Consider the following 20,827-nt stretch of genomic DNA (forward strand, 5'->3'; position numbering starts at 1 on the left):
CGTTTATCAAGTAGCGAGAATCAGGCTTTAACTCTTTTAACTGGTTTACTCTGTTGATGCGGTAACCAATAAAACGCTAGTTGGTGGAGGAGAGCGAAACTTCACTAACCAATCAGAAGGTGCAGATCGGGGAGCTGTTTGTAAAGCGCTATGTGGTTGGCTGAGAAGAATTCCGGAAGTATTTTTGAAAATCCAGCGGTGGACATCTGCTTAGAATGGCTGGTTTCGGGGTATGCTTACTGTATTATATATCGGTTTTGTGTAACCAGATTGAATCTATAGACTGTGATAGTCATATTTTTACCTTAATAATGCAAATAGCTTTTATGTAAATTAACTCGTTTCTGCAACCTTTGCAATAATTTGCATAGCTTGCCTGTTTGCAACGTCAGTAATAGTAATAACAGTATGTTAGTCTAACTGTTTTCAGTATGTTTACTTCCTTCTTAGCGACTAAGCAGACACTTTCAGAAGCGCAGGAAAAAGAATGGCAGCAGCCGACGTTTGGCCATGAAGGCCAAGCAGTCATTAACTCCATCATGTGACAGTCAAGTAAACGTGTGAGTATCACTCGATCCGTTGTAACACTTTCTGTTGTTAGCCAGATGAGGATGGGTTCCCTTCTGAGTCTGGTTCCTCTCTTAACATCTCAGTGAGTTTTTCCTTGGCACCGTCGCCACCGTCTTGCTCAATTGGGATTAATCCACACACTTAAATCTGTATCCTGTGTTTATATATTTCTGTAAAGCTGCTTTGAGACAATGACCGTTGTAAAAAGCACTATACAAATTAAAATGAATTGAATTGAAGTATACAGTAGAGGCGTCCATATGAGTCCTAGAAGTAGTTAGTCAAGGCGACTGGACTTCTGGTATCATGTTGAAGACGTTTCGGTCAGATCACTCACCATAGTCATGTATAGGATAAATTATGATTTTAGTAAAAATGTAGATTTTAATAATGCACTGTCACTAACTGCTAGTCATGATATTATTAAATGATAGGATTGGACTTTCAGCATCTCTTTCACCCTACAATTCCCTTCCATATGCTGTACCATGCTGATCAGCGCTCTCCCTCTAGAAAGAGTTATTTCATTGGTCATGATCCTTTGGTCAGGGGTAAACCCTTTGCTGTATAAATAAATCTCAGGAAGTCTGTCCTTTTCTCTTTTCCTTCCTGTCCTTTCCAAAGTCGTTGTGTCTTCTTTAAGTAAGGATCATTCTGTTTCTTTATGCTACATTTAATTACTCTTGGGCTAACATTTAAATGACGAATTTTTAATATATATCTATGTTTTAATTACCTGTTTAACATAGAGGTAATTAACAGTGAATTCACCTATTTGGTTGACCTTTTTTGTGTTCAATAGAGAAAATGAGCCAAACATATAACATTTCAAGTTGGGGGGAAAAAACATTTTAGTGCAGTTCCACTCTAAATAATTTTTTATGGTCCATTTTGACCCAAATAATCCACAAAGGTTAAGTCCAGTTACCTTGACTACTATACATTTAAAATGACATGGATGCTTCACAGATACACAATAATCACAGATAAACTTCGATAGTCTTTAAAATTGTATAAGTATTTATTTTATAAGTATTGTGTTCTCTCATTTTTGTGCATGTATTCACTGTCATTCTCCTTTGTACTTTTTTTTTTTTTGCTTATTTCTTTTGTTATAGTAAAAAGAATTCAGTTGACAGAACAAAGGTGGAGCTGGTTGTAAAGACCTGTAATAAGAACACTGAGAGACTATCCTTCTCTCTAAGAAACGGAAGGTTGTTGAATACAGTTTGGAAAGTTATGCAACAATGTCAGCACAGAATCAGTCAGGTAAGTGTCAGTAATGAGTGCCAAGTCAGTGCTGACAAACATGCCTCGACCACTGCATAGAGATGTCACCAATTTCCTAATTATTTCTTTTGAAGATCTGGACTGGATTTTGCAGTGTTTTATTTTTCTGGAGATTTCATGCCCAGAGAGTGGAAATTCTTCATCAGAAGGTGGAGGAGCTTCAGAAGGAATTACAGCTGCTGCGTACTAATGCTCTGGTTAGTAGAACCTATGGCTAATTTAATATACCAAGTACACAACTTTACTAACCCTTATGACAGCATTAAAATAAATTATTTTTAAACAAATTATATAAATACCAGTTCAAAGGCATGCATTTCCTAACAATGTGCAAGCAATTATGTAATATATTCTCTAATAATTTGTATGCCCAGTGTTTTCCCTAAAGTGCCTCCAAATTCTTTGCATATCATCTGAGCAGTTATTGGATCCACTTATTTGTAACCCACCATTCTTGAAATGTCTTCAAGATGGTACATTTTCAACTTCTTGTAATGCCTTTTTTCCTTTTAGATATACTGTAATAGTGTTTTCATATCATGCTGGAATTACAATTTTTATGAGCTTCTGACTAGTAAAAAAAAAACAGTGTTCAAGCTTTGTAATTACTCGTTGGGAAATCAGAATTTTGTAAACTCTCACTTGACAGTGTGTGACCTCAACTCAAAATTCCTACTCCGGAACTCAGGGTAGTTTTCTCAACTTCATAGTTGAACAACTAAGAACAACTCATGTTCTTCTGAATTCAAGGAATGATGTCAAATCAACATGGCTGTGCACAACATCAGAAATAAACAAAGTAGCACCTCATACTCATATTTGCTTTAAATCAATCAACATACAGACATATTTGCTTGTTTAATCAGTCCCTCCAACGCAAAATCAAGCAAACTCCGCAATATTCAAAAGGAGATTGCAATTTTTCAAAATTACCACAGATTTGGACGAAGACGCATCAGAGAGGCTGAGACATATGCAATTGCAGTTAGACAGTCTTTTAATAGAGGATCGGCAGACAGTTCCAAAACAAAAGGCAAGCTCAGAGTCAAAAGCAGGCAGAGGGTCAGGAGATCAACAAACAGGATATCGTAGAACAAACCAGAATTTAAAAGGACAGTAACCAGAGTCAAAACCTGGATAACAATAATAAACTAATGGCTTAGTAAAGTCAGAGACAACAGCAACTGAATGTTTATTTCACAAGGTTTTGAATGGGTGTCTCTATATAAAGGGTGTGTGTGTGTGTGTGTGTGTGTGTAAATTGGCAACAGCTGTGTGTGATTAGAATTCTGGTGACCTTGAGCCGGTGTTGTGGACTGTGCAGCCATGTTTGTAGGCTGCAGTGTATTCTGGATTGGAGTTCAATATTGAGGTTGACCGGAGAGAGTACAGCTAAAATGTCTCATTTACACACACACAAAAAAAACTATTTCGTGCAATTGCAATTTTGACAAATTCACATAGTTTTCCACAAAAAACTCCACAAGTTGCATCTCAATGTTTGAAAAAAGCCACAACAAAATCAAGCATACAATGAAGAACCACAAAAAAAATTATATGAAATCTCGTATGGACTGATTTATAGCATGGACTATACAGTTTGCTGTTTTGAGGAGATAAATATATGACACTCATCACAGTTTTCTGGCTAACTGGTTGCTAAGAAAAGACCAACCTGGAATTGTCCATGTTTTTTCCCACTTTGTACCTAGAATGTACGAAGGTCAAAAATGATGTCATTCTGAGCTCTGACTTTCCAATTCCAAAGTAAGTGGAATGCAGCATTTGGCTAGATCTTCCACTCAACAATGCTGATCGAATGCATGGTATTACTCATGGTATTGTCTCCCAAACAAGTGTATACTCTACCCAATAACGTATTGACTGCATTAAAGAGCTTTTAAACAAACTCAAACGCTAGAGCTTTTAAAAAGAGCATACTGTATACTGTCTGTAACAGCAGATGCAGAAGCACTAAGGCTGAGATTAATAACTCTGGTACAGACACTGATGGTTTCAATAGTGGTACTGGATGCTGAAGCCGAGCATGTAATTCTGCACGGCATGCAGTTCAATATAAAGGGCTGACCCAATGGGTTGCAAATCATATGCTGTGCAAGTGAATGTAGGTTGTCTTCCTAACATTGGGCACAGTTGTTCCTAGTTCCTAATGAGATGATAGCGATAACTGCAAGTGCAATGGCTACAGGCATCCTACAGGCAAAACTACAAACAATGTAAAACACCATAACCCTTCATCAAATTTTACAGACGGAATGTTGCTCTGTCGCAACCATGTGCTCTGCAGCAAGTTTGAGTGATCTTTACCCCCAGTGGAATACGGCATAAACAGTCTGAATTAAGAATTAAGAGAGTGATTCTTAGCCTCAGTCATGATTTTATTGATGCCTGTTATTTTCAAACAATCTGTGGCAACAGGAAGTGTTCCATAGTCCCATAGAATGCTGCCCTGGTGGTCCCCAATAAAAGGAATAGAATGAAAGGATATTTATGTAACCATGGTTCTATGAATGATTGGTAGACCATTATGCTCATCTGGGTCATTCAGGATCACAAAAATGGCCAGAGGACAAGTGAGATGTTGTGGGGAACTCTTTTATAGGTTATACATATGAGATCATGATGTCTTTATTATTAGTTCTTGGCAAGGAAAAGGCAAATAGGAAACCACAGTGATTCAAAAGTTTGCACTCAAATATAATTGTTGGTTTTAAAATTACAATGATTATTGTAATATACCAGAGAACAGTTCAAAGCATTGTGTCTTTGCCTTTATTGTGTTTCCATCTATGCATATAGTTATCTCCTGAGTCAAGATGCTCCGGCTGCCATGGTACAACTGTTGCACCACCTATTGCTCTTCTTCCCTCCCCACCACTTCCACCTCCTCCTCCACCTCCACCACCACCACCAGCTATTCAAGTGCCACAGAGACTGCCTTTAGTATCTAAAAGCAGGACCAGTCACTCATCATTGCAGGTACTAACCCATAAATTATAAAAAAGTAATAGTTTTCCATTTCTGTTTGTGTCATTAAAAATATTACCCAGCAGTAGTTTACAAAGACAGTAAAAAGGGCCACAAATACTAGTATTGTTATTACTGATCTTGGTCACTTTATCCATTCAGGAGAAGGTTGATCGATGTGTTGCTGTAACTCTTAAGGATCTGCAGGCAGTGCAGCTAAGAAAAGTAACTGCTAATAATAAAGTTTTGGTGAGGAATCATGACTTATTTTGTCACCTTGTTGTTGAACTTCATATTTATAAGAGATATTGAGAATGAGAGTTTTTTTTGCAGATGTCACCGGATGGAAAAAGAGCCCCCATGGTCACTCTAGCAGACCTACAGAAGGTCAGTTTAAGACGTGTTCAGTGCAGCTTCCCCTCGACAAAGAGGCGTAGCCCAGGCAGGTGAGTTCAGTATTACACTTCAGTATGACACTATTGACCAATATTAATGAGTCTGAGTCATCAAGATTTGTCCACTCTCAGTCGAGTCCAGGGCCTCAAGGCGAAGAATTACGTTCTAGTCTTAATACATTTTTCATTGATGCAGTGAGTGAGAGAGAGGTAAATGTTAGAAAGACAAAATGAAAATGAAAGTGAATATTATCAGTGGCAAGAATTTAAGTGCACCTTAATTTTTATTGTGCCATAATAGACCACACTAGTAGCCTGAATACAGAAGCAAACTAGCAAGTTACCATTGGAAGCTTAAAACAAGACAAAAAATACACTCTTTCCTGTATTAGTGGAAAATAGCAGAGAAACTGAGAAAACAACACCTAGAAAAGTTATTGTGTTAGCTACACTGTAATAGACTTTAAGAATGAACCATAACCTACCTCAATGTGCTGTGTTAAATAGCATGTCAGCACGCTAACTTGTATTATCATTGACAAACCTTTCTTGGTCTTTATCTGATAGATGAATATATATTTGATGTTCCCCATTTTGGTTATATTTCTGTACATTTAGGTAGCCATTCTCTTTTTATCTTGTATTTAAATGCCTTTGTACTCCAAGGAAACAACAGACCAACTGATGGAACAGTCATTGTTCATTTGGGATAGACAGGTGTCGGGTCTTCCAGCACAAGTGTTTGTGCACATTTTGTGTTCAATGATATTGGATGGTGTGTAATGTCTGTAAAAAATAGGACTTTAAGATTGCATGAGGCAGAAGCCAATAGTAATTGTTAAGTCCTTTCTTGTACAGACATTATGCTTCAAACCATTTCATTGAACACAAAATGTGCACAAACACTTGTGCTGGAAGACCCGATACCTGTCTATCCCAAATGAACAATGACTGTTCCATCAGTTGGTCTGTTGTTATGACCTAAGTTACAATGCAGTAAATAAAATGTTGAGTCATAAGCGACTTGAGTGTATCTCAAGTCATTGGCTTGAGACTCAAAACCTCATCTCTGTACTCATGCATCCTTTTGTCAGGTTTAGACACATCCATGGAAAGGATACTTGAGCTAAACAATAACAAAATTAACATCAGTTGGCATTAAATATACGAAGAAAACAGGCTAGTAGAAAGCCACAGCCACAGCCATGGCTCTCTTATGCTAATCAGAAGGGACTTGCACTTCAAATATTGTTCAAATACTGTTTGAAAGTGATCAGCTATGGGGCAGCTATTTGATTAATTTGATTGTGTCATTTTTCTAAAACATGCTATTCCTTGTTTCTGACTATAGATCATCAAGCAAAAGCCCCATGAAACTACGCTTCCAACTTAGAAAAATCCCAATTGACCGGTAATTGAATCTGCGTTTGTTATTAACTGTTCATTTGCTTTTTACGGCGGTTCCCACATGTAAAAATTAATAATGACCCCTTTCCCCCTGAAACATCGTCTCTGGTAATCACTCCCCGTTTTCGACAGTCACCCTCATGCCACAAGATTGGGTGAACTGATAATTGCATGAATAAGCAGGAGTACATGTGTTTATGTAAAGTGTGATTTGGAATTGTTCTTTAGAATAATTGGCACGTGTTTTGACATGTTTTCATATGCAGTGAAATTCATACATAATCTACACAGATCAGCCGTAACATTAAAATCACCTGACTAATATTGTTTGAGTCCCCCTTGTGCCACCAAAACAGCTCTGACATGCCGAGGCATGGACTCCACAAGACCTCTGAAGGTGTGCTGAGGTATCTGGCACCAAGACACTAGCAACAGATCCTTTAAGCCCTGTAACATTCAAGGTGGGGCCTCCGTGGATTGGGCTTGTTTGTCTAGCACATCCCACAGATGCTTGATCGGATCAAGATCTGGGGAATTTGGAGGCCAAGTTAACGCCTAGAACTCTTTGTCATGTTGCTCAAACCATTCCTGAACAATTTGTGAAGTGTGGCAGGATGCATTATCCTGCTGAAAGAAGCCACAGCCATTAGGGAATGAAGGGGTGTACTTGGTCTGCAAGAATGTTTAAGTAGGTGGTATGTGTCAAAGTAACATCCACATGAATGCCAGGACCCAGGGTTTCCCAGCAGAACACTGCTCAGAGCATCACACTGTCTCCCCCTTGCCGTGAAAACAGTGATTCCACAACAGTGGCTATATGAATTAGAGGCATGCAGCAGGTAATGATACAGCCCCAAGTGGCAGCATGCTTCAACAGCTATTCATTTAAAGGGACATGTATTATTAGTTTACTTAATTAAAAAAAGTCATAAGTACTTTATTTACTTTGAAATTTGTATGCCATTAATTGAATATGTTTACCAGAGATAGCCCTGACCTCAACCAACACTGAGCACCTTTGAGATCAGGCCTTCTCGTCCAAAATAAGTGTCTGAGCCTGACGTCACAAATGTTCCTTTGACTGAATCGGAAACAATTCCCACAGACACACTCAAAAATCTTCTAGAAACAAGTGTATGGGATTAGCCCAATGTAATTGTAATGGGAGTTTGAAGTTTTAGGAGTATGTGAAATGCAAATGAACTACTGGAATTCAGAACCCCAAACAATATTATGTCTTTAGTGCTGATCTAAAATTTAATCTGCATTAGACTGTAAGTTAACTGAGCACAAAAGATATGCACGTTTTTAGATGGGCAATTTTCAGAAATACAATGTTTTATGTTTTCAGAGCTCCAAGTGATACACCACTGTGTAATAAAGAAAATGTTGAGAAGTATTCACACATTAGTGCACTAATTAACAATGTTTTGGAAAACAACTGCCAGGTAAGTAATTGTAAGCTACAACAAATACTTATATAATCAAAATGTGTTAGCATTCTTCAATTAGATCTTGTTTTATTCTTGTTATTACTTGTACAGGGTGCTTTTCCTGGAGGATCATAACCACTGTATGCCATCAGCTGAAAATGGGACATCAAGAAACCAGACATTTCAATGATTTATTGTGCTCTCACTGAGTATTGTATAGTCCCCTTTGAAAGTATTGGAAGAGCAAGGCCAATTCTATTGTTTTTACTATACACTGAAGACGTGAGTTTGAGATCAAAAGACAAATATAAAACAATAGATGAGAAATTAAGCTTTCATTTCCTGATATTTATCTAGATGTTAAACAACATGCACCAACATGGTACCTTTGTTAGCAGATCACGTAATTTTTAGGTAAGCAAAGGTTCTAGAACAGAAAGACTTAAAGTAAATAACACTTAATATTTGGTTACATTTCACTTGCTTGCAATAACTGCATCAAGATGGTGATCCACTGACATCATCAAACTGTTTCTTTTTTTTCTTTTTTTACAGGTTTTTACTGCAGCTTCTATCAGTTGTTATTTGTTTTGGGGCTTTCATCCTTCAGTCTCCTCTTCAGGATGTGAAATGCATGCTCAATTTGTTTAAGGTCTGGTGATTGACTTGGCCAATCTAAAACCTTCCACTTGGTGAAGTTTTTTGTTGAGTTGGCAGTCTGTTTTGGGTCATTGTCTTGTTGCATGATGAAGTTCCTCCCAATTAGACTGGTTGCATTTCTCTGTAAATTGGCAGACAGAATGTTTCTGTTGATTTCTGAATTCATTCTGCTGTTACCATCATGATTTACATCATCAGTAAAGATTAGTGAGCTCATTCCAGAAGCAGCCATGCAAGCCCAAGCCATGACACTACCTCCACCATGCTAGACCGATGAGCTTGTATGTTTTGAATCATGAGCAGATCCTTTCTTTGTCCACACTTTGGCCTGTTCATCACTTTGGTTAATCCTAAATAATACCTAAATAAATAATACCTAAACTTTTGCGACTCATCTCTGTATTTCTTTGTGAATTCCAGTCTGGCCTTCCCGTTCTTACTGCTGATGAGTTCTTGAGGTTTTCTTCAAATAGTGGATCACCTTGCCCTGTGAAGGCTGTTGGTGATATCAGTGACTGTTGTTTTGGGGGTTTTCTTCACAGCTCTCACAATGTTTCTCATCCAAACATAACAAAATTGTTTAATTGGCAGTACCCAATGTGTGTGCAATGGCTCTGATTGATTTCCCCTTTTTTCTCAGCTTCAAAATGGCTTGATTTTCTCCCACAGACAGCTGAATGGTGTTCATGTTGGTTTATCCTTATTAATAACAAATTAGTTCTTCACAGGTGAAACCCAGGGATCAATCCAACAGTAGATATTCAGTGCTATTAATTGTTTAAACAATCTATCATGGCACACCTGGGCAACAAGTAACACCTGTCAGTTACATGTTCCAATATATCTGATCACTTAAAAAAACGTGTGGGTTCAAACAAAAGGTGTCATGTTCTAAATTGTTTAACAGATCTAGATATATATATTAGGAAATGCAAGCTGAAATTCTGATCTATCATCTCATGTTCATCTTTTTATCTCAATCACAAATGTCTTCAGTGTGTAGCAAAAATAAAGAATTGGCCTTGCTAATCCAATACTTTCAGAGGGGGCTGTATGTTTATTCTGGTATATGGCTGAATGGTAAATGACCTATCGAGACATGGATTTACTGTACTGCTATATTACCCATTAATGCTAATAGTAATATTTTTTGTTTTTTCTTGCTTAAAGTTCAAGTGATAAAATGTATATATTGGAACTGCACATGGAATACGGTTCATGCTAAAACATGTTTTAATGCCAGGATCTATATTGGGTGGCTATGCTGGCCCTCCCTCCTTATAGAATGCTACACCAACAATTTGGAAAGGAACACTTTTCACAACAACCCTCCCCAAGTGGCCCAATTTTGGCAAAGTGTGTTGGCCTTGGTAGCACAATGGTCAAAATTACATCAGGCCGATGTTGCCCTCCTAAATAAAAGCTGCCTCGGTCTGACCATCTACCAGCTAGCACACAGGCCACTCTGGTCAAGCTGGTAGATGGAAATGGTTACTAAGTTACAGCTAAAAATGTAAAGTCATAGACAACTTGTTTTAATGAAAATAAGACTGTAGTAAAGTGGAAAATCTCAAACATTTATTGATTTTAGACAAGTAATAAGGCAGCTGGAAAATATCTTACACGCTGACAAAAATGACCTACCAGTTTAACCAGCTCGGCCTGTGTTTTGGCAGCTGGTACCTGGTCAGACAAAACTAGATTTCTCAGCACGGTGGCACCCAACATCATTATGCTACCTAGGAATTGCAGGGCAATTCATTTCACAGAGCTACTGATGCTGGGACTAACTTAAGCAACACTGGACAAGCTACGCTACTGAGCAAATCTTAAAGAAAGAGCATGATTTGCACAACTAAAGTAATAATATTTGGCTACAAATATGTCATTTTTCAAAAAATTGTATGTAACAGCATACAAAATGTTGTTTGTAGTATTTTCCTGAGGCCTTTTTTTTTTTAAACCTTTTTATTTACATATGTGAATATGATTTTTACTATGTGTGTATATCATTCCCAAAGTAAATACATTTTTAAATAAGTTTGGTCTATTTTTATAATTTCAAGTGAATTTCCATCAATGTATGTGAAGGGGAGTTTTGGGCATGTTTGATCGTCCAGTAAGGGAAACCCATAAGTCCGATCATCCATCCATCCATCCATCTTCTATAACGCTTATCCTTCCTTCAGGGTCACGGGGGAACCTGGAGCCTATCCCAGGGAGCATCGGGCACAAGGGTACACCCTGGACAGGGTGCCAATCCATAGCAGGGCACACATTCACACACCCATTCATACACTACGGACACTTTGGACATGCCAATCAGCCTACCGTGCATGTCTTTGGACTGGGGGAGGAAACCGGAGTACCCGGAGGAAATCCCCGCAGCATGGGGAGAACATGCAAACTCTGCACGCAAAGCGGAGGTGGGAATCGAATGAAAAAGACTTTATGCACATTTCATGTAAATTAAATTATATTACATTAGGGACATCTCCACAATTATTAACAAAGAAAAATAAGCCAAATCTATGCTTGACAAGCATACGTTTTCAAAATTCCTTACGGCAATGAGTAATTTTCCAAGTCTAACAACAGAGATTCTATGTAACTGGAGACAGAACTTTTTGTACTCCACGCAGATCATAAACTATTGAAATCGGTTGAGAAATGTAAACGTTACTGTGCTTTTTATCCATAAAACTATTAGCTCCCCTGTTCATTTGTATTTATTGATGTTGATACAGTACGTACTGATCAGTATTGGTAAGCATGAATACAATCTGGACGTACTACTCGCTCGAATTCTGACAACTCTTCCGCGCCAGTACCATTGAATTATGGGATAGCACAGTATTCACAGTGTGCTTATCAATGCTCAAATTGATGCTTCCTCATTTCCTCCCTCCTCTGTCCTCCAGCACATGACCTGGAAATCGATCGAAGTCAGCCACCTTGAAGGACATATCAATTCTCTAATTGCACCGTGAGGAGGTGAGGAACGAGGACTGAGGAAGCTTCCAGAGGAACTAGGAGCACACACAGGTGTATCCTATGCAGAAGTGTTTCTTGTCAAAAAACCTGACACATATAAATTCCCCTCCTCCTTTACATTTGCCAGAATCTCAAACAAAAAGTCATTTGTTTATGTTATGGAATTTTGTGTGAAATATAATTAATTAATAGTATGCTTACGAGTACTGTAATTAATTGATCCTTGCATGTTTGGATATGCAAAGCTGCACAAAAGATGTGATAAATTTGATGTGATAAATTCATTGTTGAATAACCCAGACATTTCACATACTATCAGTGCATTTTGCTTCATTAAGAATGTTGTTATTAACCAAACTCTAACAACATAACAGCAGATCCTTGAAGTGCAGTGAAGTCATCCAGCTGAGTACAGTCATCATTAATTGACATTACTTTGAAGTGACACTTGAGAGAGCGAGGATATTCCATCTGACCTGCTTCAGTTCCTCTCTCCTCGCTCTCATCCTTGCATCCTTCCCTCACATCCCGAGGGGGTGGAGCTAAGACGCGAGAAAATGAAATGAGGATGCACAAATAAGAAATGAGAAGCATCCCCAGTGTCCAGTGGTTCCATACTGTAGAATTCGGGCGGAAGCAGTAGGTCATCCGGGAATTTCTCACCTACTCTTTTATGAATACTGAGAATTCGGACATACTACTTTTTTGGCGTACTCTTTTTCGCCTACTGTGTAGTAGGGTAGTTTATTTACGAATGTTATTTTCACTCAGCAACAAGTAGACCTACATGTTTCTAGGAACTCAAAATCCAGCGCATTAAGTGTCTCATGTTTCCGCACGGTTACTTTTTGTTGATGATCACGGAAAGCCCGCCCACTCAAATGTTTCCGTCTGTGTCTAGCAGCAATGGCGCTGCCTGTGGATATCAGCGTACTTCTACAGTCAGACGTAATAGAGGATTCCCTATACAAAGATGAAGGCGTATGTATATTGGGAATATTTGGGAAAAGTGCTGTGCAAGCCGGATGTGCCAAGGAGTCTCTTATAAACATCTTGTCAGACAAACATGTCTTTTCCTTGTTTGGCACCGACGAGACGGACGGTCTGGATGAACGGAGCTCGATTAAAGCGTATTATAACCAGGAAAACCGTGTGTTGTATTTAGTACTGACAACCATTTTCGACAACCGCCAGCTTCTCCGTGCATGTGAGTCTTTAACCTCGGGTCTAGGTCACACCGAAGCGCACGAATTTTGGAAAGGAGCTGATAAGGATCACTGCCTTAAGCTGCTCTATCTCTTCTCATTATGCCACATTCTGCTGTTAGTTCATCCTACCTGCTCCTTCGATGTCACGTATGACAGGTTGTTCCGCGCCTTGGACGCACTGCGCCAGAAAACGTTACCTTTTCTCCGTGGTGCCATAAAGGATTGCCCCGTGTCAAAGGAATGGAAAATGAACTGCCGGCCCTGTCCTCCTCGCCTGCTGTTTGTGTTCCAGATGAATGGGGCACTGAGGATAAGTGCATCTGGACTTGCTGGAAATGGCAATGATGGCACAGGAGTAGACAAGCCTAAGAAACACTCTCCTAGGAGGCGTCTGCAACATGCATTAGAAGATCAGATCTACAGAATATTCCGTAAGAGCAGAGTCCTCACCAACCAGAGCAGCAACTGTCTGTTCACCGTGCCTGCAAACCAGGCTTTTGTCTACGTGGTTCCGGGACCAGAGGAAGATCCAATTGGGTCCCTGCTTGGGCAGTTACGGGCAAACTGTGTGCTACGTGAGTGTGACCCTGGTACACCTGCCCCTGGTCAAAGGCGATACCAACAGATGCGCCACTCTAACAGGCATCCCTCGTTTAATATAGAGAACAGTGGTCTTTCTTTGTCCGGAGGTCAGTTAGTGGACTGTACTCTGAAGGAGTTTCTTTGGCAGCATGTAGAACTTGTGCTGAACAAGAAAGGCTTTGACGACAGCGTGGGCCGAAACCCACAGCCGTCTCACTTTGAGTTACCCACTTACTCCAAGTGGACTCGCGTCGCCTCCAGGCTGTACCAAGTCATGATAGAGAACAGTGAAGAAGACACAGCAGAACTTTTCCTTAAAGTGCAGGGTCAACTCAAGGTTCTCGAAGGCTTCCTAGATGCAGATGCAAAATTCTCAGAAAACAGGTGTCAGAAAGCATTGCCGCTGGCTCACAGCACATATCAGTCCAACCTGCCTCACAACTACACTACCACAGTGCATAAGAACCAGCTAGCTCAGGCCCTGCGGGTCTACAGTCAGCACGCCAGGGGAGTAGCCTTCCAGCGCTATGCCGTACAACTTCATGAGGATTGCTACAAGTTCTGGAGCAATGGACACCAGCTGTGTGAGGAGCGCAGCCTCACAGATCAGCACTGTGTGCACAAGTTTCACCTGCTACCCAAACCAGGTAAACACCACTGTTGAGGTCACACAAAGGCTTAATACACTTTGAAGAATGGCTTGCACATAATATTTAGAGAACTATAATGCTCAACGTATGCCCAGAATATCCCCACTGCTATTAAAACCATAACTAATATATTTTTCATCAGTTTTATCTACAGTTGAGGCCAAAGGTTCACATACATCCAGGTCAGTGGTCACCTATCTTGAGATCTACTGTTATGCAGGTTTCCTCTCCAACCAAAATCTAATACATCTGTTTTAGTTGATTAAGAATTTCTTAAGGCAATGATTAGATGGTCAGAGCTAAAGTCTTCAGGAAGGTAGATCTCCAGGAACAGGGTTGGTGGCCACTTATCTAAGCTAAAGACATTACCATACAGTTTCTGTTTTAAGTCAATTAGTAGATGCCTACTTTAGTTCCATAAGGTAATTTCGATTTAATTTCAAAATAACAGCTAAGAGATATTTATTTCAGCTTTTATTTACTATATCAGATTTTAGTGGGTCAAAAGTTTACAGACAATTTTTAGTATTCGGAGGGATTGCCTTTCAATTGCTTAAACTGCAATCAAACACTCCCACAAGCTTCTCACAATACTTTCCAGAATTTTTGCGCATTCTTCCTGACAGAACTGGTGTGACTCATGCTTGTTCAGTCATGCATTTTCAGTTCAGTCCACAAATGTTCTATTATCGACGTGTATTACAGACATGTAAACACCTTAATCACACTATTAACGTCGTATGAGAGTTTTCACCGCATTTTGTGACAGGACACTATCACACACGGCAGTGCTCAACTGTTTTACAGCAAACAAGCGAGCACGGCTGCATCCGAAACCGCGTACCTACCTACTATAGGCCTATAGTAGGCGAAATACATGTCTCTCGGCTACTATAGAGTAGGTAAGCACACGGTTTGGGACGCAGCCCATGGCTTCAAGCAGTTGTCTATTTGCACGTATAGCATGACAAATAATTAACCGCACTTGAAGCTTTCGTAAAAAAAAAAAAAAAATTCAATAAAAACATCCAAAACTGTATACAGTATCATAACGACGATGAACTGTATATTGATACGTGAAATTCTGGACGGGATGTCGGACGGCATGGCACAATGACATAATGACGTGTGCTGTTAATCGATCTATGTTCTATAAAAGGTAAAACGGGGACATTAAATGAATAATCTAAAAGCAACTCATGTAAACACCTTAATCACAATATTGTCTTATTCAGAATAAGTCAATAATTTGATTATTGCTGTCCATGTAAACATAGTCAGTGATTGACTATATACACTATATACTCTATTGATCTACTATATAGCAGGTGAAATACATGTATCTTGGCTATTATATAGTAAGTACGCGGTTTCGGACGCAGCCCATGGCTTCAAGCAGTCGTCTATTTGCACATATAGCGGGACAAATAATTAACTTCACTTGCAGCTTTTGTAAAATTAAAAATGAAACACCCAAAACTGTATACTTTACTGTATACACCATAATGAAGACAAACTATATGTCGATACATGAAATTCTGGAGGGAACGTTGGAGAGTGTGGCGCGGTGACGTAATGACGTGTGCCGTTAATTGATCTATGTTCTATAACATGTAAAACGGGGACATTAAATTAATAATCTAAAAGCAATTAATGCAAACACCTTAATCATAATATTGTCTTTTTCAGAATATGGTCAATAATTAGATTACTGCTGTCCATGTAAACGTAGTCTATGAGATTGAGGTCAAGGTTTGTGATAGCCACTCCAATACTTTCACTTTCTCAAATTTAAGTCATTTTGTTACAACTTTGGAGGTATGATTAGGATGATTGTCCTGCTTGAAGACTTATTCGTGATCATGTTTTAACTTTCTCCTTGATGTTTTAAGGTGTTGCTTTAGTATTTCTGGATAATCCTCTTTCCTCATGATACCATCTATATTTTTAAGTACACCAGTCTGTTTTTTAGCAAAACACCTCCAAAGCATGATGCTGTCACCTCCATGCTTCACAGTTGGGATGTTCTTCAGATTAACAGCCTCACTCTTTTTACTCCCTACATCCCAAGACAGCCTTTCAGACCATGGTGATGTAGGACTCTATTAATGGTGGATGTATATGTTCGGTACAAGATGACTCTCACTCCATCGCCAGTTCCTTTGTTGTTGTCTTGGGGTTTACTTGAACCTTTTGGACCAAAGTTTGTTCTTCCCTGGGTGGGATGTTAATTTGTGTGTCTTTGCTGAATGATTTGCATGTAGTTGTTAGTACAGATGCTTGTTGTAGCCTCAGTTGTTTGGAAATTGCTGATGTGGAGAAACCATACTTTCTGAGGTCTTGGCTGAGTTGTTTTGATTTTCCCATGGAATCAACGGCAAAAAAGGCACTCTTTCTCAAGGTAGGCCCCTTTCCCAGGCTTTACATAACTCGTAATTATGACAATTGGCCAATTGCAAGTTCTAAAATTATCATTACATCAATTTCTGGAATCTTTCAGACTGTTTAAAGAAACGGGCAACTTGGTGTGTATAAACTTTTGAACCACTGGGATTCTGAAATGACATCAGATGTAAACAAAGTAGGTGCCCTAATTGACTTGCCAAGAGAAATATATGAAAACATGAAATATTTGGAGTTGTGAAAAGCCGAGATTGAATGTCTTTAGCCTGGGTGTATGTAAACTTTTTTTACTTTTTGTTTTGCCTATATGGTTTTGTGTTAGTACAGATTTAAAATAATCTGTGTTTATTTAATGCACAGTTTTCATTTGAACATTTCACTAGGTCCCAAAAACACCAATACTTCGTACATATTACATGGTTTTGTATAGTATAACTTCAAAGACATATATAACCCATTATAATTTGTTACTCATAAATTAACCCTCTTACCCCTTAGTTCCCACAGTATTATGTCCCACAACCCTATATTCCCCAGAGAAACAGCACACCAACCCTGAGTTCCCAAGCCAAAATTGGCCCCAAAATCAACATTTTAATTTGAACATTTTTAGGCCTTGAAACAACTTATAATAATGTATTTATGTAATATTACTTTGAAAATGAAGCAGTTCAGTGTTTTTACTCCACTCAGATCACAATTCTTAACTAGAGAAATGACGGAAAATGCTCGCTAAAATCCTTCTACTCATTTAGAAGTACCATACGAGCATCAGCGTGGTCAATGCCTTTGAATGAATTCAAGAAAATAATAAATGAATGCATTTTAGCACCAAAAGTCAAGTTTCTGGTGATAATCAGACCAGCAGGTAGTGTTTTCACGAATGCACAGAAATGGTCCCGTTATGACTCCAGACCCCTGCAGTGTCAGTCGCACTGGTTAATGCTGAAGAAGAAGACGGATCAGGGTCTGAATCAGGAGAGTTTGCGTCTCTATCAGTTTCGGTTTCGGTTTCACCATCCCGTGAAATTTCACCGCTGTCACTATCTAGAATCCTCGCTCTCGCCTGTGTGACTGTGTTTGTTTTCTTTTTTTTTTACTGTTTTAGATGTACCTGTGTTCACTGTAGGTGTAACTTTAGCTGGAACACGATTAGCTTTTCGCTTTGGCATTTTTAGTTCACTTCTACTATTACACCAATATTCACGCTTGGATCTTCATCGTAATGCCAGCGTAATAACGTAATCACGTCATGACGTCATCAACCTTCAGGGTTAAAAAATAATAATTAAATAATTAAGGAATCATGGCAGAGTAATGCCAGTACACCGGCCTTACGGGGATAACGTTTACACTGTAAAGCCGCTATATCGGCCTTACGGGTATTTGGCATAGACGACAAAGCCGGTATATCATCCTTAGGGGAGTAGATCAAAGACGGGCAAGCCGGTTTTTTGGCCATACGGGGTAAGAGGGTTAATATGCATGTATTAATTGTCTGGTACTAAGTCATTTTAATGTCTTGTAGAAGTAAGTCATGGCAAATGCACATAAGTTAAAATCTGGATGAAAATTTGCCAATTACAATCTATATATAAAATTCCATGCCATATGTAATGTATATAAACTAGCGAAAATGCTATTGTCTTTGTGCAGGAGAGAAGCCTGAGGTGGATCACAACCCTCCTATTCTCTATCACAACAGCAGAGGGCGCTCAACAAGTTCCTGTAATTGCGGCAAGAAGCAAGCCCCTCGAGAAGACCCGTTCGACATCCAGACTGCCAACTACGACTTCTATTTAGTCTGTAGAAATTATTTAAAATATATTGAGCATAAACCTTTATGAAATATAATGGTAATGGTGCTATAAACATGCTTGCACCATAAAATGGTCTCATTTTTATTGTTTCTGTAGTAACAGGGAGTGTATGGTGGACTCCCTCTGGATTTCATTATTGTAATCATTGATATGTTGAAGCTTTTGGAGACATTTATTTAACACGCATGGAAGGATTGTGAAGTGTCAGCACTTTGTAACAATCAGTGTTTTCTTCCAGGGGAAAGAAAGCTGAAACCCTTTGCTGATAATCCTTCTCTTTCTGCCTTTTTTTTGTAATTCTCTTTACTCAGATGCTTGAGGAGAAGTGCTGTAGTAAACTGGAGAGGATAAACTTCCCCGTGTTCCAGGCCAGCACTTCCGACCCAGCACCTGCCTGTGACGATGCAGCCAGACCTCAAGAAGCACCAGCTTCTGATGCCGAACGTCTCAAAGAAAAAGAGAGTGTGACCCATACGCCTGGAGATAGCACAGGTCTAAGCCTCGCTCTCAGTCTTGGCCAATCCACTGACAGCTTGGGTGCTTACGCTGATGGAGCCGAGGGCCATGAGAAGAGACAGAGTGTTGACAGACAGGCCTCCACTGTGGAGTATCTACCTGGCATGCTGCACTCTGGATGTCCTAAAGGGCTTCTTCCTAAATTCTCCAGCTGGTCACTGGTCAAGCTTGGGCCAGCTAAGTCTTATAACACCCTTGTTGGTTTGGAGCAGCCTGGCTTCCTGCCTGGCTCAGCATTTCTCCTGCCATGGGACTTGGTGATCCGAAGCCGCTCAGAGGATGATTCTAGCTCCACAGAGCTTGATGGCGGAGCATCATCATGGCCAGCTCCCAATAAAGTGCCTGCTGGGAAACGGAGCACTGTAGGGATCGGCCGCGGCCGAAGGCGTGATGACGTCTCGCGTGTGTATGTGGGGTTTGAGTATGAGGACAGCAGGGGCCGCCGTTTCCTCAGCTCTGGTCCAGATAAAGTAGTGAAGGTACTTGGACAGGGAGGGCCCAAGGAGCCAGCCACTCGAGTCCTGAACTCGGACATGCCCCTGTACATTCCATCTCCTGCCCAGGGCAGAGGAATCAAGCCTCACTATGCTCAGCTGGCCCGCCTCTTTGTTGTGGTTCCTGATGGACCTATTGAGATTATGCTTAGCCCACAGGTAAACAGTAAATTTTGTGAATCCATGTATGTAATCACTGTATTGATATTGCCCAGCAACCAATTTCATTAATAGAATGAAATAAAATTTACTCAGATCCACTCAGTTAAATGAGTTCAGTGTATTGTACTAAACTTCTGTAATGGCTATATTTAATGTTTAGCTTCTCAGAGACTGTACTGTTCTGCAATGTTAGCAAGCGTTGCATTTGTTGAACATTACTTCCTGTATATATTTTAGTTACCTTACATCAGTGGTCTCAGTCTCAGCCTACGAAGACTCTAAATATTTTTCAACACCACGCGAGACCATAAAATCATTTCCACAAAGTACTTGTTCCTGTTAAAGTACAATATGTAAATGTCTAACACTGCATGTGGAGTTATATAGTGCCTATAAACTTCAAGTGACCAAGTTTATATATATATATATATATATATATATATATATATATATATATATATATATATATATAATTATAGCACAAGTACACGTTATACTTGTACATGTACTCCTAAGGTATGTCCTGTGTACTTGTACAAAATTTAATCAAAGTTGATCATTTATTTTATTTAATTCAAGAGAAATTTCATGTTGGGTTAGAAAGATACTGCAACTAGTAAATTAACACATCCAAGCATCTAGTTTCAGTCTTGATATGGACATGGCCATGTGTGGTGTTGGTCTCATCTTGGCTTTGCCCAGCTGTCATACTCTGTCTTGACTTAGATTCCATTGATTATGGTCTTGGTCTTGTCTCAATCTTGAACCCAACACTATATGAAACAGAGCTGAATGATGACACAACCACTACTAATTTGTGCAGCATTTTATGTATTATATTGTTTTTGTCCCAAACAGGTTCAGCCAGGGCCACCTCCTTGTCCCATTTTCCATCCTGAGCAGCCAGAGGTTGTGCTGCCCCCTGATGGACTGTGGGTGCTACGATTTCCCTATGCCTACCTGACAGACAGTGGACCATGCTATCCTCCAAAAGAGAATCAACCCCTGGCCAGCTTCCGGGTCCTGAAGGGCATTTTGCGTGCCAATACTGCTTGTTCTCCTGCACAGTGATACACAGTACTTCAATGATTTAAGAGATTGCTTTCTTAGCAAGCCTGAAAATCTTTCCCCTTTATGTTCTAACACTTTTTTAAAACTGTGCTTATGACTTAATAAATAACTGTTTCATGATCACGAAAAGCAGTTTCACAGTTGTGTTTATGTAATGCCAACTGTTGAGAATAAAAGTTGAAGT

The 20,827-nt window shown here is 39.5% G+C and overlaps 2 protein-coding genes across 6 annotated transcripts; both read left to right on the forward strand.

The window, feature by feature from the left end:
* The first annotated feature begins 160 nt into the window (after nucleotides 1–160).
* prr11 (proline rich 11) lies at nucleotides 161–9,779 on the forward strand. Of its 5 annotated transcripts, none has more exons than XR_001814956.3 (11): nucleotides 161–230; nucleotides 451–560; nucleotides 1,689–1,839; nucleotides 1,935–2,057; nucleotides 4,681–4,860; nucleotides 5,011–5,097; nucleotides 5,182–5,294; nucleotides 6,595–6,654; nucleotides 8,002–8,098; nucleotides 8,195–8,497; nucleotides 8,639–9,779. XR_001814956.3 is itself a non-coding variant. In XM_017488517.3 (10 exons), exons 1-10 carry the CDS (start codon nucleotides 216–218, stop codon nucleotides 8,216–8,218), a joined length of 960 nt encoding a protein of 319 aa, XP_017344006.1. In that variant the 5' UTR covers nucleotides 161–215; the 3' UTR covers nucleotides 8,219–9,779. The 5 variants fall into 5 exon arrangements, 3 of the variants coding, with proteins under 3 accessions (XP_017344006.1, XP_017344007.1, XP_017344008.1); XR_008398091.1 differs by having other exon boundaries at nucleotides 8,195–8,365; XM_017488517.3 differs by having other exon boundaries at nucleotides 8,195–9,779.
* A 2,797-nt stretch (nucleotides 9,780–12,576) lies between these two features.
* smg8 (SMG8 nonsense mediated mRNA decay factor) lies at nucleotides 12,577–20,772 on the forward strand. Its single transcript, XM_017488494.3, has 4 exons — nucleotides 12,577–14,174; nucleotides 18,237–18,382; nucleotides 18,712–19,569; nucleotides 20,431–20,772. The coding sequence occupies exons 1-4, from the start codon at nucleotides 12,644–12,646 to the stop codon at nucleotides 20,641–20,643; spliced, it is 2,748 nt and encodes a 915-aa protein (XP_017343983.1). The 5' UTR covers nucleotides 12,577–12,643; the 3' UTR covers nucleotides 20,644–20,772.
* The last annotated feature ends 55 nt before the right edge of the window (nucleotides 20,773–20,827 follow it).

Source organism: Ictalurus punctatus, chromosome 16 (assembly GCF_001660625.3).
Source record: "Ictalurus punctatus breed USDA103 chromosome 16, Coco_2.0, whole genome shotgun sequence".
NCBI lineage: Eukaryota > Metazoa > Chordata > Actinopteri > Siluriformes > Ictaluridae > Ictalurus > Ictalurus punctatus.